Source organism: Protomyctophum bolini (assembly GCF_963924005.1).
Source record: "Protomyctophum bolini genome assembly, chromosome: 23".
In the NCBI taxonomy this organism is placed as follows: domain Eukaryota; kingdom Metazoa; phylum Chordata; class Actinopteri; order Myctophiformes; family Myctophidae; genus Protomyctophum; species Protomyctophum bolini.
This window is the reverse complement of record NC_137884.1, coordinates 22,675,793-22,703,617: the sequence shown is the minus strand read 5'-3', so window position 1 is coordinate 22,703,617 and position 27,825 is coordinate 22,675,793. Positions and strand designations below refer to the sequence as shown.

At 40.2% G+C, this 27,825-nt stretch overlaps 1 protein-coding gene across 1 annotated transcript in view; it reads right to left on the bottom strand.

The window, feature by feature from the left end:
* Positions 1–12,235: 12,235 nt before the first annotated feature.
* The window catches only part of LOC308310986 (plexin-C1-like), a 78,539-nt gene continuing 62,949 nt past the window's right edge, over positions 12,236–27,825 (bottom strand). The window contains exons 25-36 of the mRNA XM_080757479.1: positions 24,821–24,958; positions 23,612–23,758; positions 22,965–23,136; positions 22,167–22,267; positions 20,542–20,617; positions 20,398–20,432; positions 20,038–20,133; positions 17,476–17,669; positions 17,103–17,250; positions 16,492–16,632; positions 15,803–15,877; positions 12,236–13,750 (exon numbers count right to left, since the gene is read on the bottom strand). Of these exons, the coding sequence (XP_080613605.1) occupies positions 13,646–13,750; positions 15,803–15,877; positions 16,492–16,632; positions 17,103–17,250; positions 17,476–17,669; positions 20,038–20,133; positions 20,398–20,432; positions 20,542–20,617; positions 22,167–22,267; positions 22,965–23,136; positions 23,612–23,758; positions 24,821–24,958 (1,428 nt within the window). The 3' untranslated portion in view covers positions 12,236–13,645. The remainder of the gene's footprint in view (positions 13,751–15,802; positions 15,878–16,491; positions 16,633–17,102; positions 17,251–17,475; positions 17,670–20,037; positions 20,134–20,397; positions 20,433–20,541; positions 20,618–22,166; positions 22,268–22,964; positions 23,137–23,611; positions 23,759–24,820; positions 24,959–27,825) is intronic.

Below are 27,825 nucleotides of genomic sequence, written 5' to 3'. Positions count from 1 at the left end.
GCATGTCCTGCGAAGACGTGCCATGATCATCCAGTCTTTGCTTTGACTGGAAATTAAACTCCGTCTCTCCTATTCAAAGTATTTATGACATGTAAAGTAAAGTATGACATGAAATGCTGTACAGAGCATTAATGGAGAAATAAATAAAAGAAAAGCAAGGAATAAAACGTTAAACATAATAGCAGTAATGGTAATGCAATACAGTGAGGACATGAACAACAAAAAATGTAAAAGCAAGAGTGTAGAAGTGGGTCTTTTCTTGAGCTGTGCTTTAAGAAGGTCTACAGAGGCTGCCTGGCGAAGGTACAGTGGGAGACTTCTGTGGAGAGTGTGGAGACTTCTTGTAAATGCAGATGTTTAACAATAGCAATAATGTAATTCTTGAAAGCGTATATGAAACCAAATGGGCCCTCAGCCCCTCACAGGTCCATTTGGTTTCATTGTATGCTCTCGATCTAATAAGGGTCCAGGGAAAACTGTCAAACAGAGTGACAAACTGCGTTTAACGTTTGTGCCAGAAAGAATGGGATTATTGTTACCTGGACAATATTTCCAATTAAGTTTGAGTTTGCCTTGAAGTTGTCATGGAAGCCGCGCCACCGTCTCTCTCTCATACCACGCATTCCCATGGTTACATGGAGATCATTTTTCATAGATCACTTTCAACATGGGGAAAAGAAGAAAAAGAAAACCTCCGAAAATAACCAGGAGCCCATGGTCCAAAATGATGAGAAACGAGGCTAACTTTTTTTTTTTTCTTTTTCAAAAAACATGGGCTATAACCCATCGTTTTTTTTTTTTTTTTTTTTTTCAAATCCTCAAAAACGATGAAAAACGGCGCGCTATAGTATGCCGTACGATATGGGCTATAGCCCATGGTCCAAAATGATGAGAAACGAGGCTAACTTTTTTTTTTTTTTTTTCAAAAAACATGGGCTATAACCCATCGTTTTTGTCATTTCGTCATTTTTTTCAAATCCTCAAAAACGATGAAAAACGGCGCGCTATAGTATGCCGTACGATATGGGCTATAGCCCATGGTCCAAAATGATGAGAAACGAGGCTAACTTTTTTTTTCCAAATTTCAAAAAACATGGGCTATAACCCATCGTTTTTGTCATTTCGTCATTTTTTTCGAATCCTCAAAAATGATGAAAAACGGCGCGCTATAGTATGCCGTACGATATGGGCTATAGCCCATGGTCCAAAATGATGAGAAACGAGGCTAACTTTTTTTTTTTTAATTTAAAAAAACATGGGCTATAACCGATCGTTTTTTTTTGTTTTTTTTTTTTTTCAAATCCTCAAAAATGATGAAAAACGGCGCGCTATAGTATGCCGTACGATATGGGCTATAGCCCATGGTCCAAAATGATGAGAAACGAGGCTAACTTTCTTTTTCCAAATTTCAAAAAACATGGGCTATAACCCATCGTTTTTGTCATTTCGTCATTTTTTTCAAATCCTCAAAAATGATGAAAAACGGCGCGCTATAGTATGCCGTACGATATGGGCTATAGCCCATGGTCCAAAATGATGAGAAACGAGGCTAACTTTTTTTTTCCAAATTTCAAAAAACATGGGCTATAACCCATCGTTTTTTGTTTTTTTTTAATCCTCAAAAATGATGAAAAACGGCGCGCTATAGTATGCCGTACGATATGGGCTATAGCCCATGGTCCAAAATGATGAGAAACGAGGCTAACTTTTTTTTTCCAAATTTCAAAAAACATGGGCTATAACCCATCGTTTTTGTCATTTCGTCATTTTTTTCAAATCCTCAAAAATGATGAAAAACGGCGCGCTATAGTATGCCGTACGATATGGGCTATAGCCCATGGTCAAAAATGATGAGAAACGAGGATAACTTTTTTCAAAATAAAAAAAAACATGGGCTATAACCCATCGTTTTTGTCATTTCGTCATTTTTTTCAAATCCTCAAAAATGATGAAAAACGGCGCGCTATAGTATGCCGTACGATATGGGCTATAGCCCATGGTCCAAAATGATGAGAAACGAGGCTAACTTTTTTTTTTTTTTTTTTTCAAAAAACATAGGCTATAACCCATCGTTTTTTTTTTTTTTTTTTTTTTTAATCCTCAAAAATGATGAAAAACGGCGCGCTATAGTATGCCGTACGATATGGGCTATAGCCCATGGTCCAAAATGATGAGAAACGAGGCTAACTTTTTTTTTCCAAATTTCAAAAAACATGGGCTATAACCCATCGTTTTTGTCATTTCGTCATTTTTTTCGAATCCTCAAAAATGATGAAAAACGGCGCGCTATAGTATGCCGTACGATATGGGCTATAGCCCATGGTCCAAAATGATGAGAAACGAGGCTAACTTTTTTTTTTTTAATTAAAAAAAACATGGGCTATAACCCATCGTTTTTTTTTTTTCTTTTTTTTTTTCAAATCCTCAAAAATGATGAAAAACGGCGCGCTATAGTATGCCGTACGATATGGGCTATAGCCCATGGTCCAAAATGATGAGAAACGAGGCTAACTTTTTTTTTTCCAAATTTCAAAAAACATGGGCTATAACCCATCGTTTTTGTCATTTCGTCATTTTTTTCAAATCCTCAAAAATGATGAAAAACGGCGCGCTATAGTATGCCGTACGATATGGGCTATAGCCCATGGTCAAAAATGATGAGAAACGAGGATAACTTTTTTCAAAATTAATAAAAACATGGGCTATAACCCATCGTTTTTGTCATTTCGTCATTTTTTTCAAATCCTCAAAAATGATGAAAAACGGCGCGCTATAGTATGCCGTACGATATGGGCTATAGCCCATGGTCCAAAATGATGAGAAACGAGGATAACTTTTTTTTCCAAATTTCAAAAAACATGGGCTATAACCCATCGTTTTTGTCATTTCGTCATTTTTTTCGAATCCTCAAAAATGATGAAAAACGGCGCGCTATAGTATGCCGTACGATATGGGCTATAGCCCATGGTCCAAAATGATGAGAAACGAGGATAACTTTTTTTTTTTAATTAAAAAAAACATGGGCTATAACCCATCGTTTTTGTTTTTTTTTAATCCTCAAAAATGATGAAAAACGGCGCGCTATAGTATGCCGTACGATATGGGCTATAGCCCATGGTCCAAAATGATGAGAAACGAGGCTAACTTTTTTTTTCCAAATTTCAAAAAACATGGGCTATAACCCATCGTTTTTGTCATTTCGTCATTTTTTTCGAATCCTCAAAAATGATGAAAAACGGCGCGCTATAGTATGCCGTACGATATGGGCTATAGCCCATGGTCCAAAATGATGAGAAACGAGGCTAACTTTTTTTTTTTTAATTTAAAAAAACATGGGCTATAACCGATCGTTTTTTTTTTTTTTTTTTTTTTTTCAAATCCTCAAAAATGATGAAAAACGGCGCGCTATAGTATGCCGTACGATATGGGCTATAGCCCATGGTCCAAAATGATGAGAAACGAGGCTAACTTTCTTTTTCCAAATTTCAAAAAACATGGGCTATAACCCATCGTTTTTGTCATTTCGTCATTTTTTTCAAATCCTCAAAAATGATGAAAAACGGCGCGCTATAGTATGCCGTACGATATGGGCTATAGCCCATGGTCCAAAATGATGAGAAACGAGGATAACTTTTTTTTCAAAATAAAAAAAAACATGGGCTATAACCCATCGTTTTTGTCATTTCGTCATTTTTTTCGAATCCTCAAAAATGATGAAAAACGGCGCGCTATAGTATGCCGTACGATATGGGCTATAGCCCATGGTCCAAAATGATGAGAAACGAGGCTAACTTTTTTTTTTTTAATTTAAAAAAACATGGGCTATAACCCATCGTTTTTGTCATTTCGTCATTTTTTTCAAATCCTCAAAAATGATGAAAAACCGCGTGCCATAGTATGCCGTACGATATGGGCTATAGCCCACGGTCCAAAATGATGAGAAACGAGGCTAACTTTTTTTTTCCAAATTTAAAAAAACATGGGCTATAACCCATCGTTTTTGTCATTTCGTCATTTTTTTCAAATCCTCAAAAATGATGAAAAACGGCGCGCTATAGTATGCCGTACGATATGGGCTATAGCCCATGGTCAAAAATGATGAGAAACGAGGATAACTTTTTTCAAAATAAAAAAAAACATGGGCTATAACCCATCGTTTTTGTCATTTCGTCATTTTTTTCAAATCCTCAAAAATGATGAAAAACGGCGCGCTATAGTATGCCGTACGATATGGGCTATAGCCCATGGTCCAAAATGATGAGAAACGAGGCTAACTTTTTTTTTTTTTTTTTTTTCAAAAAACATAGGCTATAACCCATCGTTTTTTTTTTTTTTTTTTTTTTTAATCCTCAAAAATGATGAAAAACGGCGCGCTATAGTATGCCGTACGATATGGGCTATAGCCCATGGTCCAAAATGATGAGAAACGAGGCTAACTTTTTTTTTCCAAATTTCAAAAAACATGGGCTATAACCCATCGTTTTTGTCATTTCGTCATTTTTTTCGAATCCTCAAAAATGATGAAAAACGGCGCGCTATAGTATGCCGTACGATATGGGCTATAGCCCATGGTCCAAAATGATGAGAAACGAGGCTAACTTTTTTTTTTTTAATTAAAAAAAACATGGGCTATAACCCATCGTTTTTTTTTTTTCTTTTTTTTTTTCAAATCCTCAAAAATGATGAAAAACGGCGCGCTATAGTATGCCGTACGATATGGGCTATAGCCCATGGTCCAAAATGATGAGAAACGAGGCTAACTTTTTTTTTTCCAAATTTCAAAAAACATGGGCTATAACCCATCGTTTTTGTCATTTCGTCATTTTTTTCAAATCCTCAAAAATGATGAAAAACGGCGCGCTATAGTATGCCGTACGATATGGGCTATAGCCCATGGTCAAAAATGATGAGAAACGAGGATAACTTTTTTCAAAATTAATAAAAACATGGGCTATAACCCATCGTTTTTGTCATTTCGTCATTTTTTTCAAATCCTCAAAAATGATGAAAAACGGCGCGCTATAGTATGCCGTACGATATGGGCTATAGCCCATGGTCCAAAATGATGAGAAACGAGGCTAACTTTTTTTTTTTTAATTTAAAAAAACATGGGCTATAACCCATCGTTTTTGTCATTTCGTCATTTTTTTCAAATCCTCAAAAATGATGAAAAACGGCGCGCTATAGTATGCCGTACGATATGGGCTATAGCCCATGGTCCAAAATGATGAGAAACGAGGCTAACTTTTTTTTTCCAAATTTCAAAAAACATGGGCTATAACCCATCGTTTTTGTCATTTCGTCATTTTTTTCGAATCCTCAAAAATGATGAAAAACGGCGCGCTATAGTATGCCGTACGATATGGGCTATAGCCCATGGTCCAAAATGATGAGAAACGAGGCTAACTTTTTTTTTTTTAATTAAAAAAAACATGGGCTATAACCCATCGTTTTTTTTTTTTCTTTTTTTTTTTCAAATCCTCAAAAATGATGAAAAACGGCGCGCTATAGTATGCCGTACGATATGGGCTATAGCCCATGGTCCAAAATGATGAGAAACGAGGCTAACTTTTTTTTTTCCAAATTTCAAAAAACATGGGCTATAACCCATCGTTTTTGTCATTTCGTCATTTTTTTCAAATCCTCAAAAATGATGAAAAACGGCGCGCTATAGTATGCCGTACGATATGGGCTATAGCCCATGGTCAAAAATGATGAGAAACGAGGATAACTTTTTTCAAAATTAATAAAAACATGGGCTATAACCCATCGTTTTTGTCATTTCGTCATTTTTTTCAAATCCTCAAAAATGATGAAAAACGGCGCGCTATAGTATGCCGTACGATATGGGCTATAGCCCATGGTCCAAAATGATGAGAAACGAGGATAACTTTTTTTTCCAAATTTCAAAAAACATGGGCTATAACCCATCGTTTTTGTCATTTCGTCATTTTTTTCGAATCCTCAAAAATGATGAAAAACGGCGCGCTATAGTATGCCGTACGATATGGGCTATAGCCCATGGTCCAAAATGATGAGAAACGAGGATAACTTTTTTTTTTTAATTAAAAAAAACATGGGCTATAACCCATCGTTTTTGTTTTTTTTTAATCCTCAAAAATGATGAAAAACGGCGCGCTATAGTATGCCGTACGATATGGGCTATAGCCCATGGTCCAAAATGATGAGAAACGAGGCTAACTTTTTTTTTCCAAATTTCAAAAAACATGGGCTATAACCCATCGTTTTTGTCATATCGTCATTTTTTTCGAATCCTCAAAAATGATGAAAAACGGCGCGCTATAGTATGCCGTACGATATGGGCTATAGCCCATGGTCCAAAATGATGAGAAACGAGGCTAACTTTTTTTTTTTTAATTTAAAAAAACATGGGCTATAACCGATCGTTTTTTTTTTTTTGTTTTTTTTTTCAAATCCTCAAAAATGATGAAAAACGGCGCGCTATAGTATGCCGTACGATATGGGCTATAGCCCATGGTCCAAAATGATGAGAAACGAGGCTAACTTTCTTTTTCCAAATTTCAAAAAACATGGGCTATAACCCATCGTTTTTGTCATTTCGTCATTTTTTTCAAATCCTCAAAAATGATGAAAAACGGCGCGCTATAGTATGCCGTACGATATGGGCTATAGCCCATGGTCCAAAATGATGAGAAACGAGGATAACTTTTTTTTCAAAATAAAAAAAAACATGGGCTATAACCCATCGTTTTTGTCATTTCGTCATTTTTTTCGAATCCTCAAAAATGATGAAAAACGGCGCGCTATAGTATGCCGTACGATATGGGCTATAGCCCATGGTCCAAAATGATGAGAAACGAGGCTAACTTTTTTTTTTTTAATTTAAAAAAACATGGGCTATAACCCATCGTTTTTGTCATTTCGTCATTTTTTTCAAATCCTCAAAAATGATGAAAAACCGCGTGCCATAGTATGCCGTACGATATGGGCTATAGCCCACGGTCCAAAATGATGAGAAACGAGGCTAACTTTTTTTTTCCAAATTTAAAAAAACATGGGCTATAACCCATCGTTTTTGTCATTTCGTCATTTTTTTCAAATCCTCAAAAATGATGAAAAACGGCGCGCTATAGTATGCCGTACGATATGGGCTATAGCCCATGGTCCAAAATGATGAGAAACGAGGATAACTTTTTTTTCAAAATTTAAAAAAACATGTGCTATAACCCATCGTTTTTGTCATTTCGTCATTTTTTTCAAATCCTCAAAAATGATGAAAAACGGCGCGCTATAGTATGCCGTACGATATGGGCTATAGCCCATGGTCCAAAATGATGAGAAACGAGGCTAACTTTTTTTTTCAAAATATCAAAAAACATGGGCTATAACCCATCGTTTTTGTCATTTCGTCATTTTTTTCAAATCCTCAAAAATGATGAAAAACCGCGTGCCATAGTATGCCGTACGATATGGGCTATAGCCCATGGTCCAAAATGATGAGAAACGAGGATAACTTTTTTTTCAAAATTTAAAAAAACATGGGCTATAACCCATCGTTTTTGTCATTTCGTCATTTTTTTCAAATCCTCAAAAATGATGAAAAACGGCGCGCTATAGTATGCCGTACGATATGGGCTATAGCCCATGGTCCAAAATGATGAGAAACGAGGCTAACTTTTTTTTTCCAAATTTCAAAAAACATGGGCTATAACCCATCGTTTTTGTCATTTCGTCATTTTTTTCGAATCCTCAAAAATGATGAAAAACGGCGCGCTATAGTATGCCGTACGATATGGGCTATAGCCCATGGTCCAAAATGATGAGAAACGAGGCTAACTTTTTTTTTTTTAATTTAAAAAAACATGGGCTATAACCGATCGTTTTTTTTTTTTTGTTTGTTTTTTCAAATCCTCAAAAATGATGAAAAACGGCGCGCTATAGTATGCCGTACGATATGGGCTATAGCCCATGGTCCAAAATGATGAGAAACGAGGATAACTTTTTTTTCCAAATTTCAAAAAACATGGGCTATAACCCATCGTTTTTGTCATTTCGTCATTTTTTTCGAATCCTCAAAAATGATGAAAAACGGCGCGCTATAGTATGCCGTACGATATGGGCTATAGCCCATGGTCCAAAATGATGAGAAACGAGGATAACTTTTTTTTTTTAATTAAAAAAAACATGGGCTATAACCCATCGTTTTTTTTTTTTTTTTCAAATCCTCAAAAATTATGAAAAACGGCGTGCCATAGTATGCCGTACGATATGGGCTATAGCCCACGGTCCAAAATGATGAGAAACGAGGCTAACTTTTTTTTTCCAAATTTCAAAAAACATGGGCTATAACCCATCGTTTTTGTCATTTCGTCATTTTTTTCAAATCCTCAAAAATGATGAAAAACGGCGCGCTATAGTATGCCGTACGATATGGGCTATAGCCCATGGTCCAAAATGATGAGAAACGAGGATAACTTTTTTTTCAAAATAAAAAAAAACATGGGCTATAACCCATCGTTTTTGTCATTTCGTCATTTTTTTCAAATCCTCAAAAATGATGAAAAACGGCGCGCTATAGTATGCCGTACGATATGGGCTATAGCCCATGGTCCAAAATGATGAGAAACGAGGCTAACTTTTTTTTTTTTTATTTAAAAAAACATGGGCTATAACCCATCGTTTTTGTCATTTCGTCATTTTTTTCAAATCCTCAAAAATGATGAAAAACCGCGTGCCATAGTATGCCGTACGATATGGGCTATAGCCCACGGTCCAAAATGATGAGAAACGAGGCTAACTTTTTTTTTCCAAATTTAAAAAAACATGGGCTATAACCCATCGTTTTTGTCATTTCGTCATTTTTTTCAAATCCTCAAAAATGATGAAAAACGGCGCGCTATAGTATGCCGTACGATATGGGCTATAGCCCATGGTCCAAAATGATGAGAAACGAGGATAACTTTTTTTTTTTTTATTTAAAAAAACATGGGCTATAACCCATCGTTTTTGTCATTTCGTCATTTTTTTCAAATCCTCAAAAATGATGAAAAACGGCGCGCTATAGTATGCCGTACGATATGGGCTATAGCCCATGGTCCAAAATGATGAGAAACGAGGCTAACTTTTTTTTTTTTAATTTAAAAAAACATGGGCTATAACCCATCGTTTTTTTTTTTTTTTTTTTTTTTTAATCCTCAAAAATGATGAAAAACGGCGCGCTATAGTATGCCGTACGATATGGGCTATAGCCCATGGTCCAAAATGATGAGAAACGAGGCTAACTTTTTTTTTCAAAATATCAAAAAACATGGGCTATAACCCATCGTTTTTGTCATTTCGTCATTTTTTTCAAATCCTCAAAAATGATGAAAAACCGCGTGCCATAGTATGCCGTACGATATGGGCTATAGCCCACGGTCCAAAATGATGAGAAACGAGGCTAACTTTTTTTTTCCAAATTTAAAAAAACATGGGCTATAACCCATCGTTTTTGTCATTTCGTCATTTTTTTCAAATCCTCAAAAATGATGAAAAACGGCGCGCTATAGTATGCCGTACGATATGGGCTATAGCCCATGGTCCAAAATGATGAGAAACGAGGATAACTTTTTTTTCAAAATTTAAAAAAACATGGGCTATAACCCATCGTTTTTGTCATTTCGTCATTTTTTTCAAATACTCAAAAATGATGAAAAACGGCGCGCTATAGTATGCCGTACGATATGGGCTATAGCCCATGGTCCAAAATGATGAGAAACGAGGCTAACTTTTTTTTTTTTAATTTAAAAAAACATGGGCTATAACCCATCATTTTTTTTTTTTTTTGTTTTTTTTAATCCTCAAAAATGATGAAAAACGGCGCGCTATAGTATGCCGTACGATATGGGCTATAGCCCATGGTCCAAAATGATGAGAAACGAGGCTAACTTTTTTTTTCAAAATATCAAAAAACATGGGCTATAACCCATCGTTTTTGTCATTTCGTCATTTTTTTCAAATCCTCAAAAATGATGAAAAACGGCGCGCTATAGTATGCCGTACGATATGGGCTATAGCCCACGGTCAAAAATGATGAGAAACGAGGCTAACTTTTTTTTTCAAAATATCAAAAAACATGGGCTATAACCCATCGTTTTTGTCATTTCGTCATTTTTTTCAAATCCTCAAAAATGATGAAAAACGGCGCGCTATAGTATGCCGTACGATATGGGCTATAGCCCATGGTCCAAAATGATGAGAAACGAGGATAACTTGTTTTTTTCAAAATTTCTAAAAACATGGGCTATAACCCATCGTTTTTTTCATTTTTTCCAACTTTTTCCATTCCCAACTATGCAGCTTCCACCTGAGGAACCGAGACGTGAAAAATATAACTGAGCGTCACTTGGGATGGTCACAAACTCTCCAACCATACCCACCCCATGTATCTTGGAGTTACACTGGACAGGACACTCTTCTTCAAAAAACACATGGAGAACACAAAAGCCACGGTCAACACCCACAATAACATCCTGTGAAAACTAGTGAACTCCAAGTGGGGCGCAGACCCACAAATAATCCGTGCAACTGCCATGGCCCTGTCTTTCTCTACAGCAGAGTATGCCTGCTCAAGCTGGAGCCGATCACGTCACACCAAATTGGTTGACACAGCCCTAAATGACACCTGTCGCATCATCACAGGATGCGTCAAGACAACACCTGTCCCGTGCCTTTATGCGCTAACCGGCACCTCCCCCCGCACATCAGACGACTGTGTATCGCTTAAGATGAATGGAAAACACAGGAGATAGACAGTGAAGTTAGGGATGAATGAAGGAAAGTCTGGAATGAAATGATAGAGAACACCTCACACACATAGTTTCCTTTCGTGGCTGTTTACATCCGAGGGTCGCCGACTCGCCGGTCCTCTCGAACGGAACAGTTTAACGTCATGCCCAGGACGAAAAGATATAGAGAACACCAACATGACAAATAACAGCAGGAAGGCATGGGCCACAATCTACCGTCTTGGCAAAGACCACACCACCCATAATTCACAACGGTCACAGCAAACTCTATTGCATCACAACTGGTGTAGGTATTGGATGGAGCCAAATGTCCAAATGTTATACTTATTTTTTAAATTAAAAAATAGCAGATCTACAAGCTGCACATCTGATATTTTTGAAATGTTTTGGAAAAATGTTGAAAAATGTTTGGAAAAGTTTGAATAATATTGAGTTTCTTAAAATAATTCTTCTCTGATCTGGGCGGTCCCTGGTACAACATAATGTTCAGATGGGGGTCCCTGGTACAACACATGTTCAGATGGGGGTCCCTGGTACAACACATGTTCAGATGGGGGTCTGTGGTACAACACATGTTCAGATGGGGGTCCCTGGTACAACACATGTTCAGATGGGGGTCCGTGGTACAACACATGTTCAGATGGGTTTTTTGTGTTTTGGGAAACACTGATTTGCAGCACCCATAATAAACTTCAGACAGACACATGCAATGTCCGCTGGTGAACACTAGATGGAGGCAAAACGTCGGTTATCCAGTTAATCGACCTGAAGGTAGTCTCTCAAGACAGACTGTTGAATCACACAGGTTTACCCGAATATTTGACGATGGGATGCTCAGATTGCCCTGAAGGTGAATTAAATCCCATTAAATGGCCACCTTCCAATGCAGCCAACACCAAGACCATTGTGGGTCTGTAATGAGTTACAAAGTGTACAAATGGAACCAAATGCACCCGATTTGGTTCCATTTTGATTTTAAGATATAAATTGCCAGTCCTAGAGATAGAAATGCCATTAAATGGCATTTCATCCTCCCCATGAGGACTGCAAGGACAAGATTGTTGACCGTAAGAATGGAAATTACCGCTGTGAGAAATGTAGAAGAGAATTTCCTGAGTTTGAATATAGACTCATATAGCAGACTTAGCAGACTTGTTTAAGAGGGTCCACCATGTTCATTTCATCAAAACATTTAGAGACGTACAAAAGACACTTCTATAATAAAAACAACAGATCAGGAATACAATCCAGTGACTTTATATGCCCGTCCCCCCTACTTTTAACTTAAAAGTACCTATAAGCTTTTTAAACATTTAAATATAAACTTGAGTTCCCTTGTTAACTAATTTTGCTAATCTAGTTTTTAACCTTTTAAGCTTAAACCCTTTTAAACTTTTTTTTTTAAATGTACACCTTATTATGAAATCCTTTATCTAAGCAAATAGAAGAAACAAGCAACACAACAAGTCTTTTATACTTTTACTTAAAAATATGAATTAAAATAAAATGAAATAAAAGTTATCAAAAGTTATCAATTGTGTCTTGTAACTCAATAGAGTTCAGTTTAACAACAGGTAAATGCACTGTTCACTTTTACACTTCCCCAATGCAATGTGAAAACAACATTATTGACACTCTGAACCTTAGATCCCATCTAAGCCGGCATATCAAAATAAAAGCAAAATAAAATGAGTGGGAAGTTGCACCTAGTTAGCACCTTGCTGGCAATATGACCACGGTCTGAATATCATCAATGGACTTAGCTGGGCAGAGTCTGTCAGAAGAGATGAGGGGCAGGACCGACGTTGCCAGAGGAAGGTTAGAGCGTTGCCTGGTCGCTCAACCCGCTATCTGGGATGTCTTGCTTCAGGCGACGTCCTCTTCAGGAAGGTTTAGTAGTTTAAGAGATTGACTGCTTCAGCTAAACAGGCTATCTCCTCCTACCCACTATCATGGTAAACTGTCCAACTAGCTCATCCAACTAGCATGCCAACAGCATACACACACAGTCAGGCCCAACTCTGTCTGCCCAGTTTCCCCACAGTACCTCCCCAATGTCTGCACGCCCTGTCACAGTGACGCTGGAAAACATCCTTGTAACTCTTTGCCCAAATCACTGTTCATCAACCAGTCCAACACTTGCAACTCAACTCTACAGATTATTTTTTCACTAATCTGGTAAAGACAACAACGTGTGACAGACTGTGTTACATTCTCTTCAGCAAGCATTGTTCCTCTTCTTCACTCTGTGCTGCTCTGCTCTCCCTCTCCCCTAATTACGCAATGCCGCACAACTGTGCCCAATCTGCACACGCACGCACGCACACGCTCGCTCGCTCACTCACTCACTCGCTCACACACGCGCACGTGCGCGCCAAGACTTTGTGCAACAGTAGGCTGTAGAAAAATAATGAATCTCTCCGGGGGAGAAGCAAACCACGCCCACTTAGGAGACCATTTTTGTAGGATTTGTGTACCATTTTTGCCTCTAAAGTGGGGTCGACTATCTTCAGTATATTAAACAATCACACTCGTGTGAACCGAGTGGTGCGATTCCGTGTGGGTGTCCCCGGGGGTCCCCGGAACCTCCAGAACCACAGGAACGCGCCCAGGGTGTCGGCCCGGTTCCGGTGAGCCACCCCGCGTCCGAAACGGTTGAGAAATGACAGAGTTACCGTGTTAACTGACAGCTGAAAACACTTCTCTCTCTCTCTCTCTGTCTCTGTCTCTGTCTCTCTCTCTCTCTCTCTCTCTCTCTCTCTAGCTCAACAGCGCCACTTTGGCACCTGTTGGTACCCTAAACATAGGGACATACATACAGACATACATACATACATAGGGACGGACATGGAGTGGCTGCTCCACTCAAAACTCTGTCAGTTCCAGGAGCAGCTCTTAAGGCCATCAAACTGCTCTTTAACGTGCTGCAGTTGCTCCATGAGACCAGCGGGGGCGCCGTTCTGCTCCAGTTTCTGCTTGATCTGAAAAAGAAATACAAATTTTAAACGAATTAAGTAAAGATGCATGATACCATCGGTAGCGCATCGGAATAGGCCATATCCGAATCTGTATCAAAATAATACAGATTATTTAATCGGTTTTCATCAGCAAAAAATAAATAAAATGCATCAATAAATCAAAAGTTTCTAGTACCTCTAGTCTAGAACAAAAGCCAAATCAAATATGATATTTATTGATTGATTGAATACTTTATTAACAGGCTTTGGGCCTTGTTTCCATTGTTATCGGTCATAATTTCATTATCGTGCAGCCCTAAAATGAAGCCATCTTCAGATCAACTTGGCTCATCATGCGGTTGTCCAAATCTGATCACGTGATCGGAAACATCCCTAGTATCAATATTATATCCATATCATGATATTAGACTGGATAACGTCCGTGATTTGGGATATTGTTCTGTTGTGATGATATGGCATAAACGTGGTCTATAAAATATAAATATCGGATCGGGGGAAAATAAATTGGTATCGGGGCAGATGCCCGAAATCAAAATCAATTGATCGGAAACGGATCGGAGCAAAAGAAAGACGTGATCGGGATGTGATCCCTAACCATAACCGCACAGTATAGCTCACTGCTCAATGTTGATGAATTGAACAAGGTGGACCCTAATGTAAACAAGTCTAGTGCTTTATTGGGTCGTCCACTCACAGTTAACACTCTTTGTATTGAGTTGTGCTTGGAATGTACTGTAATTCTATAAATATTTCAATCAATCAATCAGTCAATCAATCAGTCAATCAGTCTCCAAAACAACAGTTCCACTTCCTCATGAACTAAAAAAACTTTCAGTAAGCTCACATTTCCTGTGACTAAAATGTTACATTTTGAGAAGTTTAATAGATCACTGTGTTGTCATGAAAGCTTAAACATCTAAACTCAACATCGGGGCTAAAACTGGGTGGAAACTATTTGTACAGTTTCCGGCAGCTTTGGCTATGCAGTGTTGATTTTGTCGACTAAAACTATGACGAAAATGAAATCGAAACAAAACAAAAACTAAGCCATGATGACTAAAAGTAAGACTAAATAATTTGACACTTTCTTCAACAGATAAAAACCTAGACTAATATGTCAGGGAGGGACTAGTGGAGAAGAGATCCAGTAGAACTAAATGTCAGGGAGGGACTAGTGGAGAAGAGATCCAGTAGAACTAAATGTTAGGGAGGGACTAGTGGAGAAGAGATCCAGTAGAACTAAATGTCAGGGAGGGACTAGTGGAGAAGAGATCCAGTAGAACTAAATGTTAGGGAGGGACTAGTGGAGAAGAGATCCAGTAGAACTAAATGTTAGGGAGGGACTAGTGGAGAAGAGATCCAGTAGAACTAAATGTTAGGGAGGGACTAGTGGAGAAGAGATCCAGTAGAACTAAATGTCAGGGAGGGACTAGTGGAGAAGAGATCCAGTAGAACTAAATGTTAGGGAGGGACTAGTGGAGAAGAGATCCAGTAGAACTAAATGTTAGGGAGGGACTAGTGGAGAAGAGATCCAGTAGAACTAAATGTCAGGGAGGGACTAGTGGAGAAGAGATCCAGTAGAACTAAATGTCAGGGAAGGACTAGTGGAGAAGAGATCCAGTAGAACTAAATGTTAGGGAGGGACTAGTGGAGAAGAGATCCAGTAGAACTAAATGTCAGGGAGGGACTAGTGGAGAAGAGATCCAGTAGAACTAAATGTTAGGGAGGGACTAGTGGAGAAGAGATCCAGTAGAACTAAATGTTAGGGAGGGACTAGTGGAGAAGAGATCCAGTAGAACTAAATGTCAGGGAGGGACTAGTGGAGAAGAGATCCAGTAGAACTAAATGTCAGGGAGGGACTAGTGGAGAAGAGATCCAGTAGAACTAAATGTCAGGGAGGGACTAGTGGAGAAGAGATCCAGTAGAACCAAATCTTAGGGAGGGACTAGTGGAGAAGAGATCCAGTAGAACCAAATCTTAGGGAGACTTGAAGAAGACTTAAAGACTTGGTTGCGCTAGGGTGATCTACAAGATCTACAAGCTTAGTACGTTTACCTCTGTAAAATACTGCTGGAGGAACTTGTACAGATCTCTCAGGGCAGCGGATTCGTCAAATTCATTTTCATGTTTCTGAAATTGAGGCACAATTATTAAAGCACTAGCGCAAAAAAAACAATAAAAAATAGAATACTTTGATTTCTTTCTTCACTGTAAGCCAGTGGTCCCCGAGGTGGTTCCACGTGGTCCCCGGCCAAATGATGTGGACCCCTTATTAGATCATTAACCCATTTTGGGGCAGGAACCCCTTTAGTTATTGAAAAATAGCAAATCTACAAGCTCATAGCACGAGCTTGTATATGTCTGCTATCTTTTTTAAATCGAAGAACGACTGACACATAGCTTTTTCAGAAAACTGTCAGGATGTAGAAGACTTTTTTAGAATCTGATCTCAGGTCAGAATGGGTTAACTCTTGAGAATTCAATTTCATTTTACACTCTCAAGAGTTCAATTTATAGTACAATTATTCTGCATTCTCCAATTGTGTAGACTTTTAAATTAAGTACAACAAGTCTACGCAATTAGAAAACATAAAATAATTGTTATTTTTGATCAGCGCGTTTGGCCTGTTATCTCTCCTAATGGTACCAACATCAATACAGCATGGAAGGAATTGTGGACAAAATCAAACGACAACAACATATTCTTTAGTTTTGGCTCCGAGAGGCTAAATGTCATGGATTACCTTGGACTCCTCCCTCAGGAAGCGGTTGAATTCTGAGCTGCCGATTGGTGGTTGGTCTCGGACCTGCTTGTAGAAGGCCTTCACTTCCTGCCTGAACTGAGGCATGTCTTTGGCATACAGGAGCTTGTTTGTTGGTGCATGCTGGGAAAAAAACCACACAAAAAACAAGAACAAGAACATTAGACAGGATAGGACAGGACAGGACGGACGGACAGACAGACAGACAGACAGACAGACAGACAGACAGACAGACAGACAGACAGACAGACAGACAGACAGACAGACAGACAGACAGACAGACAGACAGACAGACAGACAGACAGACAGACGGACAGACGGACAGACAGATGGACGGACAGACGGACAGACGGACGGACGGACAGACGGACAGACAGATGGACGGACAGACGGACAGACGGACGGACGGACAGACAGACAGACGGACGGACGGACAGACAGACAGACAGACGGACAGACGGACAGACAGATGGACGGACAGACGGACAGACGGACGGACGGACGGACGGACAGACAGACGGACGGACGGACAGACAGACAGACAGACGGACAGACGGACAGACGGACAGACGGACGGACGGACAGACCAGTACCTTCCCCAGCGGTGTGTCGGTCAGGGAGAAGGCGTCCATGAAGGCCTGTGCCACCACAGACAGACAGCCGTCCAGGTGCGGACTCTTCTCCATGTCGAACACAAACTGAGGGTTCTTCAGGATGTTGATCCAGAAACGCAGCAGCAAGCTGAGAAATAAATAAACTTTATTTAGCATTTTTACATAAATGTAGCTCAAAGTGCTTTACAGAGCAGAAAAGATAATGCGTTATTGTCTTATTGTTTTAACTGCATACCCTCTCAGTATCAAAGTTCCCCTTTCTGCAAAAACCTCCTCCACGGAGGTTACAACTTAGAACTGAGATAATCATTTAGCCTCTTTCTAACAACGCACGGACGCACGTGACCACTACCTGTTGGTCTTCCAGATGTGCAGGACGTCGGGGTCGCTGATCTTCTTGGCGTCCGCCTGCGCGTCCAGGAAGTCAAAGAAGTACTTGATGGCGTGTGGCGCCCTGCCCACCAGGGGGCGCTCTGGGCCACCCGCCTGCAGTGGTGACCCCCAGACACCTCTGAACAGGTTCTCTACGAAGGAATGGACAGACACCTAGGGGGGGGGGGGGAGAAAGATTTGAGTTTAAAAATATTTGCTGAGAAAGAATAACTATGTTCGAAAATGTGCTCACCTTTTCACTATTTTTCGAAAACAGCGGATCTATAAGCACCGAGTGCCGCGCTATGAGCTGCTGTTTTTCAATAGCTAAAGGTTAAAAGGTTAACAGTGTGATAGAATGGGATGGTTTAGAGTGGTTAAAAGGTTAAAAGTGTGATAGAATAGGATGGTTTAGAGTGGTTAAAAGGTCCTCAGATCTAAGTGTGATAGAATAGGATGGTTTAGAGTGGTTAAAATCAAATCAAATCAAATATAGCACATTTAAAAACAACTCTCATTGTACCAAAGTGCTTCACAAATGCAATACAATATAATACAATACAATACAATACAGTGCGGAAGACGTCAATAATAAAACAACAGGCATATAGGACAGAATAATCTAAAAGGAAATGTGCAGGATCATGTTGATGGTGGAAAGGCTTGTGAATATAAAAATGTTTTAAGTTGTGATTTAAAAGACTCAACGGAGACCTAACCGCGAGGGGAATTTTGTTCCACAGAGTGGGGGCTGAGACAGCAAAGGCGCGGTCGCCCCCTGAGCCTCTTATTTGTGTGCGGAACCCCTAAGAGACCCCTGTCTGCTGACCTGAGGGTCCTGGTAGAGGGGGGATAGGATAGGAGGTCAGTGATGTAGGAGGGGGCCAGCCCATTGAGGGCTTTGTACACAAACAGGAGGGTTTTAAACTGGATTCTGAACCAGACCGGCAGCCAGTGGAGAGAGACCAGGACAGGGGTGATGTGGTCTCTCCTTCTGGTGCCGGTCAGGAGTCTGGCTGCTGCATTTTGGACAAGTTGAAGACGAGACAGGGATGACTGACAAATCCCAGTGTAGAGGGCATTACAGTAGTCTAACCGGGATTATATTAGTGCGTGGATGACTATTTCAAGGTCGTGTGTGGAGAGAAATGGTTTGATTTTGGAGGTGGAGCGGAGGTGAAAGAAACTGGATTTGACTATTGCATTAATTTGTTTGTCGAATTTAAACGCAGAGTCAAAAACTACTCCTAGATTGAGGAGAGGGTGCAGAGATTGTTTTGGATTTGGGTAGTGAAATCAGGTGGACCAAATAATACGACCTCAAACTTGCTGTCATTCAGTTGGAGATAATTAATGGAGATAAACGGTCCTCAGATCTAAGTGTGATAGAATAGGATGGTTTAGAGTGGTTAAAAGGTCCTCAGATCTAAGTGTTATAGAATAGGATGGTTTAGAGTGGTTAAACGGTCCTCAGATCTAAGTGTGATAGAATAGGATGGTTTAGAGTGGTTAAAGGGTCCTCAGATCTAAGTGTGATAGAATAGGATGGTTTAGAGTGGTTAAAGGGTCCTCAGATCTAAGTGTGATAGAATAGGATGGTTTAGAGTGGTTAAAGGGTCCTCAGATCTAAGTGTTATAGAATAGGATGGTTTAGAGTGGTTAAAGGGTCCTCAGATCTAAGTGTTATAGAATAGGATGGTTTAGAGTGGCTAAAGGGTCCTCAGATCTAAGTGTGATAGAATAGGATGGTTTAGAGTGGTTAAAGGGTCCTCAGATCTAAGTGTGATAGAATAGGATGGTTTAGAGTGGTTAAATGGTTAAAAGTGTGATAGAATAGGATGGTTTAGAGTGGTTAAATGGTTAAAAGGGTGATAGAATAGGATGGTTTAGAGTGGTTAAATGGTTAAAAGTGTGATAGAATAGGATGGTTTAGAAGACTGTGAAAGAGGATGTATGCACTGTAGCGTTGCGGTCGAAAGAAACTTTATCACTAAATCAATTGTTTTAACCTTGGTGGAGAGCGGCTCAGTGAGGTTAAATAAGGTCTTGCCTTGGTGGAGAGCGGCTCAGTGAGGTTAAATAAGGTCTTGCCTTGGTGGAGAGCGGCTCAGTGAGGTTAAATAAGGTCTTGCCTTGGTGGAGAGCGGCTCAGTGAGGTTAAATAAGGTCTTGCCTTGGTGGAGAGCGGCTCAGTGAGGTTAAATAAGGTCTTGCCTTGGTGGAGAGCGGCTCAGTGAGGTTAAATAAGGTCTTGCCTTGGTGGAGAGCGGCTCAGTGAGGTTAAATAAGGTCTTGCCTTGGTGGAGAGCGGCTCAGTGAGGTTAAATAAGGTCTTGCCTTGGTGGAGAGCGGCTCAGTGAGGTTAAATAAGGTCTTGCCTTGGTGGAGAGCGGCTCAGTGAGGTTAAATAAGGTCTTGCCTTGGTGGAGAGCGGCTCAGTGAGGTTAAATAAGGTCTTGCCTTGGTGGAGAGCGGCTCAGTGAGGTTAAATAAGGTCTTGCCTTGGTGGAGAGCGGCTCAGTGAGGTTAAATAAGGTCTTGCCTTGGTGGAGAGCAGCTTCGTGAGGTGCACTTCCTTCAGTTTGAACTTCCTTCTCTCCGGGTTCCCTTTCTGGTCCTCTGCTACGTCTGGGTCAATCTGTACGGAGACAATAATTGAGCAGATTGAGGCGAAATTGCGAATAACAGTCGAATACAGTCCATAAATTATTCTGACCTCTCCCCGAAAAGGCCTACTGTATCTGTCCTGACGCCGTATCCATCATTTATAAATACATTATGGATTGTTACTATGGACTTTGACTGTTATTCGTCTCAAGTGCTCAATCATCACTTCATCACATACAGTACTGTATAGAAAGCACTAGATACAATTAACTCCTGTCAGTGTGTTGTCTCTTACCAAGTGGAAGTATTTTACAGAGAAGTTCTGGTCGTCTAGAGAAAAACAAACAGAAACTAGAGGTTATTATGAGCAGTTGAAATCATGCACATCTTTTTGGGTGGGTGGGTGGGTGGGGGGGGGTCCCCCATCTGTAATAATTACCCTTCAGGCTGCCCTGAGGGCTCAGAGGAGGATGACTCGTCTTAGGAAGAACTTTGATCGAAGCTCCGTCAGGAACCTGTATGGACATGGAGGGAGAGAGAGAGAGAGAGAGAGAGGGAGAGAGAGACAGGCTGTTGAAAAATAGCAGATCTAAAAGCTCTGAGCTCGTATAGCGCTGAGCTTGTAGAGCTTGTATCTGTGTGCAAATCTTTCAATAGGCCTACACATTCTTTTATGGCAAACGTTTAAAGACGGGTCCCTATAGTACAAATCCTTTTCAGATGGGGGTCCATCTGAAAGTCCATCAGAACCACAGAAAACTGTCAGGATTCAGAAGACATGTTGTATAGAATCGAGCCTTATTCGGCTCTTAAAAACGGGTTAATCCAATATTCCAGTCTGCCATGTGGCCACGAAGACATGGTTGTTGGATCTTATCAGTGTGTTGTTATTTTTAACCCGTTCAGAACAGTAACTCCTTTGGGTGTTTTAAAGCATTATGTTATACTTTAGCAGATCTACACGTTTTTAACTCCAATCTTTGCTTCTGGGGTGAAGCCCCCTGGGACAGTGATCCCATTAGGAAGCCATTATTACAGGCCGATAGCCTCTGGCCACATCTCCACGCTGCACGCCTTAGTCTGGCCTCTGATAATGCCTTTTAATCGCATTGAGACCCGAGGACAAGTCTACGAATGTCTTCAAAATCACGACAGTTTCCTGAAAAACCCCATGTTTCTGTGTCAGTGGTGGTTCTCAACCTTTTTCATGTCAAGGACCCCCAGAATTGTCTGTATGTGGCCGTGGACCCCCCCCATCTGAAAATATGTAGTTCCAGGGACCCCCCCCACCCAGAAACAAAGATTTGAGTTTAAAAACGTTCTCTACGAAATAATATATATTCAAAGATTTGCACCACATTTTCACGACTTTTCCAAAAATAGCTTGTAGATCTGATATTTTCCAATAGCTAAAGTATAACATAATGCTTTAAAACACCAAAAGGGGTTCCCGCCCCAAAATGTGTTAATCGCATTGAGACCCGAGACCAGAGACTGTGTACAAAATGACTTCGAACAGTTTCTACGTATGTCCATGGTTCTTCAAGGTATGCAGGACCCCCAGAATTATATGATGATCTGTATTTGGCCGCCGACCCCCATCTGAAACTATGTTGTTGCAGGGACCCCCATCTGAAACTATGTTGTTGCAGGGACCCCCGTCTGAAACTATGTTATTGCAGGGACCCCCGTCTGAAACTATGTTATTGCAGGGTGGTTGCGCTCTGAAAAGCAGGTCTATACAAGCTCACAACACTTTGTGATTGTGACCTTGTAGATCTGATATTTTCAGCATGAAACCAAGTGTAAAAGCAAGCATTGTGATGCCGTCAAGGCACCGCCAAAATACAGGTACAAAACTCATTGAAGTCTGTTTCAAAAGACATTTGGACATTTTTAGAGGCCACACGAGAAGAGTCACCTTGTAGTGATGGTGTGCGTGCGTGTGCATGTGTGTGTGTGTGTGTGTGTGTGTGCGTGCGTGTGTGTGCATGTGTGTGTATGCGTGCAGTCGTGCGTGTGCGTGTGTGTGTGTGTGTGTGTGTGTGTGTGTGTGTGTCTCACCTTGTAGTGTTGCAGTGTGTTCAGCATGGTCATGTCGTTCACAACCTCCGAGCTGGAATCCACTTCCTCCAGAGAGACGAAAGCTCCGCCCCTCTCCATCTCTGTGTCACACACAGGTTCATTTACATAATGCTCATTTACATATCTGTGTCACACACACACACACAGGTTAATTTACATAACGCTCATTTACATATCTCTGTCATATCAACATGTGCTGTCAGACACTGGAACAAAGGTTGTGTTCCGACCTCTGTGTTGTTGTGTATAGGGTCTGTAATCTTCAATTATCTAATCTACATCTGCTTTTTTGATTTGACAGTAATATGCAATGTGGCCCTCTGGGGTGAGTGTGGAACTATAGTGGCCCTCTGGAGTGAGTGTGGAACTATAGTGGCCCTCTGGAGTGAGTGTGGAACTATAGTGGCAGTGCACTCTGGAGTGAGTGTAGAACTATAGTGGCCCTCTGGAGTGAGTGAGTGTGGAACTATAGTGCCCCTCTGCAGTGAGTGTGGAACTATAGTGGCCCTCTGGAGTGAGTGTGGAACTATAGTGGCCCTCTGGAGTGAGTGTGGAACTACAGTGGCCCTCTGGAGTGAGTGTGGAACTATAGTGGTCCTCTGGAGTGAGTGTGGAACTATAGTGGCCCTCTGGAGTGAGTGTGGAACTACAGTGGCCCTCTGGAGTGAGTGTGGAACTACAGTGGCCCTCTGGAGTGAGTGTGGAACTATAGTGGCCCTCGCCATCGTCACAGTTTCCCACCCCTGTTGTAGGGTGTGTTTTGGGGTGTTTTCTGACCTATACGCAGGTCCCTGAGCGCGGTGTTGTAAGGGAAGCCGAACTTGGCCTTGAAGGTGGCGAGGATCTTCTCCTTAACCTGCTCCACCGTGTCGCAGCTGAGCGCACTGACCTCCAGCGGGTCGCTGACCTCACCGTCGCCTCCGCCCACCGTGAACTGGACGTTCAGTTTCTGTGAGAGTCAGAGAGACGCAGTGGTGGACAAACGTACTCACAAATAACTGCAGTAAAAAGCATCAATACTGCAATGTGGAAATATACTACTGTTGCACAAGTCAGGAATTCAACATGTGCTCGAACTAAAGTACAAAAGTATTGAATATGCACACCATCTTGCCAGCAAGGTGGTAATTAGGTGCAATGTCCCATAGACAGCCCATTCATCCAAACATAAAAGTCCTATCTGATTGTATTAAACATCAAAATCACCAACATTGCAGCTGTAGGGAAAGCTTGAATTATCCTCTTTCAGAGTGTCAGAGTTTGGAAGCGCCCGTTACCTCCTGCATTATGTGCAAATTCTAAACAGGTGGTACACATGGGCCGTTGAGTGATAGTCAACGAGCGCTTCCAAACTCCAACACAGGATGCGTGCGTGCGTTGCATGCGTTGCGTGTGTGCGTGCGTGCATGCATGCGAGTACATACCACGGTGCTGAAGTCCTGCGCCTGCCACAGTAGCCAGTCCTCACTGAGCGTGTACAGAGCCTTCTCTGTGACCGAGTCCACCGGACCCTTTGAGATCTGCTGGGTCAGCGCGCTCACCAGGAGGTACAGGTGCTGCCCCACCCTCTCCTGGATATGGAACACATGTGGGTCAACAGAGCGCTCAGGGGGGCCTCATGCACACGTATCAAACACGTGTTGCCGTGTCTTGTCTGTCATATGGTTTGACCAAACATTTTTGTTTGATGGGCAGAACACCTGCACGTCGTCAAACTAAAATGTTTGGTCAAACAAACATGTGACTCCGTGTGGCCATTAAACACAGACAAGACACAGAGCATGTGTTTGATATGTGTGTATGAGGCCTCAGAGGAACAATTTTACAGAATTCCAAAACCTTTCCAGAATATTTAACCCTTTAATTTCCAGGCCTATATACCAATCATTCAGATCAATAATGAGTCTTTTTTAACCCATTTAGGCCTGACGTCGAAATTAAGACACACAATCCGCTGCTCCAGAACCACTCTGCCGGTACTGGGCGTGCCATCCGGCACGTGGAGGGACTATAGTAGGCACTGTGGGTTGAATCCTGACCGGGCACTTCCTATACGTCTCACCAGGTCCTCTCCTGCTCTCACCAAGAGTACGACCAGGACCTGTGCGTTGCACCAGACACTTCACTCGGGAGTGGTGGATTCTGCAGGCTCCACCAGCGGGGCAACGGTGGATTCTGCAGGCTCCACCAGCGGGGCAACGGTGGTGCCGCAGGCTCCACTTGCCACTTGAATGGCCCTCCTAAAGGCCTCACGTGGGTTTTTTGAATGGCCTCACGTGGGTTTTTTGGGCGTCCTCCTCACGGCGAACACAGGCTGGGGCGCTAAACCAAACTGCTAATACCCGGTTGACGTCAACATTCCGGCTGCCAACCATCTATCAGGTGGTCACCAGACTATTCTCCGCTTGTCACAAAAATATTTTCCCAGGACTGTAAAATGTTTTTTTTTTCATTTTTTCTTTTTAAAATATTTCCAGGAATTTCATGAATCCAGGTAAAAAAAAGTATTTGCATCAAAATGTACTTAAAGTACAGTACAGTACAGTACAGTACAGTACAGTACAGTACAGTACAGTACAGTACAGTACAGTACAGTACAGTACAGTACAGTACAGACAGTCAGACAGACAGACCCTGAGGAAGCCGTAGAGACAGATGGACATCCAGTTGGTCAGCAGCTTCTCCACGATGGACTCTGTGCGTCTCAGCAGCAGTTTGGGATGAGCGTTACTGGGCTGCTCCATCAGAGCCCTGAGGAGGTTCTCCATCACCTGTTAGAGTTAACGTTGAAAAACAGCTGTTAACCATTATTTGACACTTTGGTTGTTGAGAAACAGCTCCTAAAACATTATTTGACACTTTTGGTTGTTGAAAAACAGCTTCTAACCGTTATTTGACACTTTGGTTGTTGAGAAACAGCTCCTAAAACATTATTTGACACTTTTGGTTGTTGAGAAACAGCTCCTAAAACATTATTTGACACTTTTGGTTGTTGAAAAACAGCTTCTAACCATTATTTGACACTTTGGTTGTTGAGAAACAGCTCCTAAAACATTATTTTACACTTTTGGTTGTTGAGAAACAGCTCCTAAAACATTATTTGACACTTTTGGTTGTTGAAAAACAGCTTCTAACCATTATTTGACACTTTGGTTGTTGAGAAACAGCTCCTAAAACATTATTTTAAACTTTTGGTTGTTGAGAAACAGCTCCTAAAACATTATTTGACACTTTTGGTTGTTGAAAAACAGCTTCTAACCATTATTTGACACTTTGGTTGTTGAGAAACAGCTCCTAAAACATTATTTTACACTTTTGGTTGTTGAGAAACAGCTCCTAAAACATTATTTGACACTTTTGGTTGTTGAAAAACAGCTTCTAACCATTATTTGACACTTTGGTTGTTGAGAAACAGCTCCTAAAACATTATTTTACACTTTTGGTTGTTGAGAAACAGCTCCTAAAACATTATTTGACACTTTTGGTTGTTGAAAAACAGCTTCTAACCATTATTTGACACTTTGGTTGTTGAGAAACAGCTCCTAAAACATTATTTTACACTTTTGGTTGTTGAGAAACAGCCCCTAAAACATTATTTGACACTTTTGGTTGTTGAAAAACAGCTTCTAACCATTATTTGACACTTTGGTTGTTGAGAAACAGCTCCTAAAACATTATTTTACACTTTTGGTTGTTGAGAAACAGCTCCTAAAACATTATTTGACACTTTTGGTTGTTGAAAAACAGCTTCTAACCATTATTTGACACTTTGGTTGTTGAGAAACAGCTCCTAAAACATTATTTGACACTTTTGGTTGTTGAGAAACAGCTCATAAACATTATTTGACACTTTTGGTTGTTGAAAAACAGCGTCTAACCATTATTTGACACTTTGGTTGTTGAGAAACAGCTCCTAAAACATTATTTGACACTTTTGGTTGTTGAAAAACAGCTTCTAACCATTATTTGACACTTTGGTTGTTGAGAAACAGCTCCTAAAACATTATTTTACACTTTTGGTTGTTGAGAAACAGCTCCTAAAACATTATTTGACACTTTTGGTTGTTGAAAAACAGCTTCTAACCATTATTTGACACTTTGGTTGTTGAGAAACAGCTCCTAAAACATTGTTTTACACTTTTGGTTGTTGAAAAACAGCTCCTAAAACATTATTTGACACTTTTGGTTGTTGAAAAACAGCTTCTAACCATTATTTGACACTTTGGTTGTTGAGAAACAGCTCCTAAAACATTATTTTACACTTTTGGTTGTTGAGAAACAGCTCCTAAAACATTATTTGACACTTTTGGTTGTTGAAAAACAGCTTCTAACCATTATTTGACACTTTGGTTGTTGAGAAACAGCTCCTAAAACATTATTTTACACTTTTGGTTGTTGAGAAACAGCTCCTAAAACATTATTTGACACTTTTGGTTGTTGAAAAACAGCTTCTAACCATTATTTGACACTTTGGTTGTTGAGAAACAGCTCCTAAAACATTATTTTACACTTTTGGTTGTTGAGAAACAGCTCCTAAAACATTATTTGACACTTTTGGTTGTTGAAAAACAGCTTCTAACCATTATTTGACACTTTGGTTGTTGAGAAACAGCTCCTAAAACATTATTTTACACTTTTGGTTGTTGAGAAACAGCTCCTAAAACATTATTTGAAACTTTTGGTTGTTGAAAAACAGCTTCTAACCATTATTTGACACTTTGGTTGTTGAGAAACATCTCCTAAAACATTATTTTACACTTTTGGTTGTTGAGAAACAGCTCCTAAAACATTATTTGACACTTTTGGTTGTTGAAAAACAGCTTCTAACCATTATTTGACACTTTGGTTGTTGAGAAACAGCTCCTAAAACATTATTTTACACTTTTGGTTGTTGAGAAACAGCTCCTAAAACATTATTTGACACTTTTGGTTGTTGAAAAACAGCTTCTAACCATTATTTGACACTTTGGTTGTTGAGAAACAGCTCCTAAAACATTATTTGACACTTTTGGTTGTTGAGAAACAGCTCCTAAAACATTATTTGACACTTTTGGTTGTTGAAAAACAGCTTCTAACCATTATTTGACACTTTGGTTGTTGAGAACCAGCTCCTAAATTATTTTGGGAGGCAAATTATTTTGGGAGGCAAATTATGGCAAATTATTTTGGGAGGCAAATTATTTTGGGAGGCAAATTATTTTGGGAGGCAAATTATTTTGGCAAATTATTTTGGGAGGCAAATTATTTTGGCAAATTATTTTGGGAGGCAAATTATTTTGGCAAATTATTTTGGGAGGCAAATTATTTTGGGAGGCAAATTATTTTGGTAGGCAAATTATTTTGGCAAATTATTTTGGGAGGCAAATTATTTTGGCAAATTATTTTGCAAATTATTTTGGGAGGCAAATTATTTTGGCAAATTATTTTGCAAATTATTTTGGGAGGCAAATTATTTTGGGAGGCAAATTATTTTGGGAGGCAAATTATTTTGGGAGGCAAATTATTTTGGGAGGCAAATTATTTTGGGAGGCAAATTATTTTAGGAGGCAAATTATTTTGGGAGGCAAATTATTTTGGGAGGCAAATTATTTTGGGAGGCAAATTATTTTGGGAGGCAAATTATTTTGGCAAATTATTT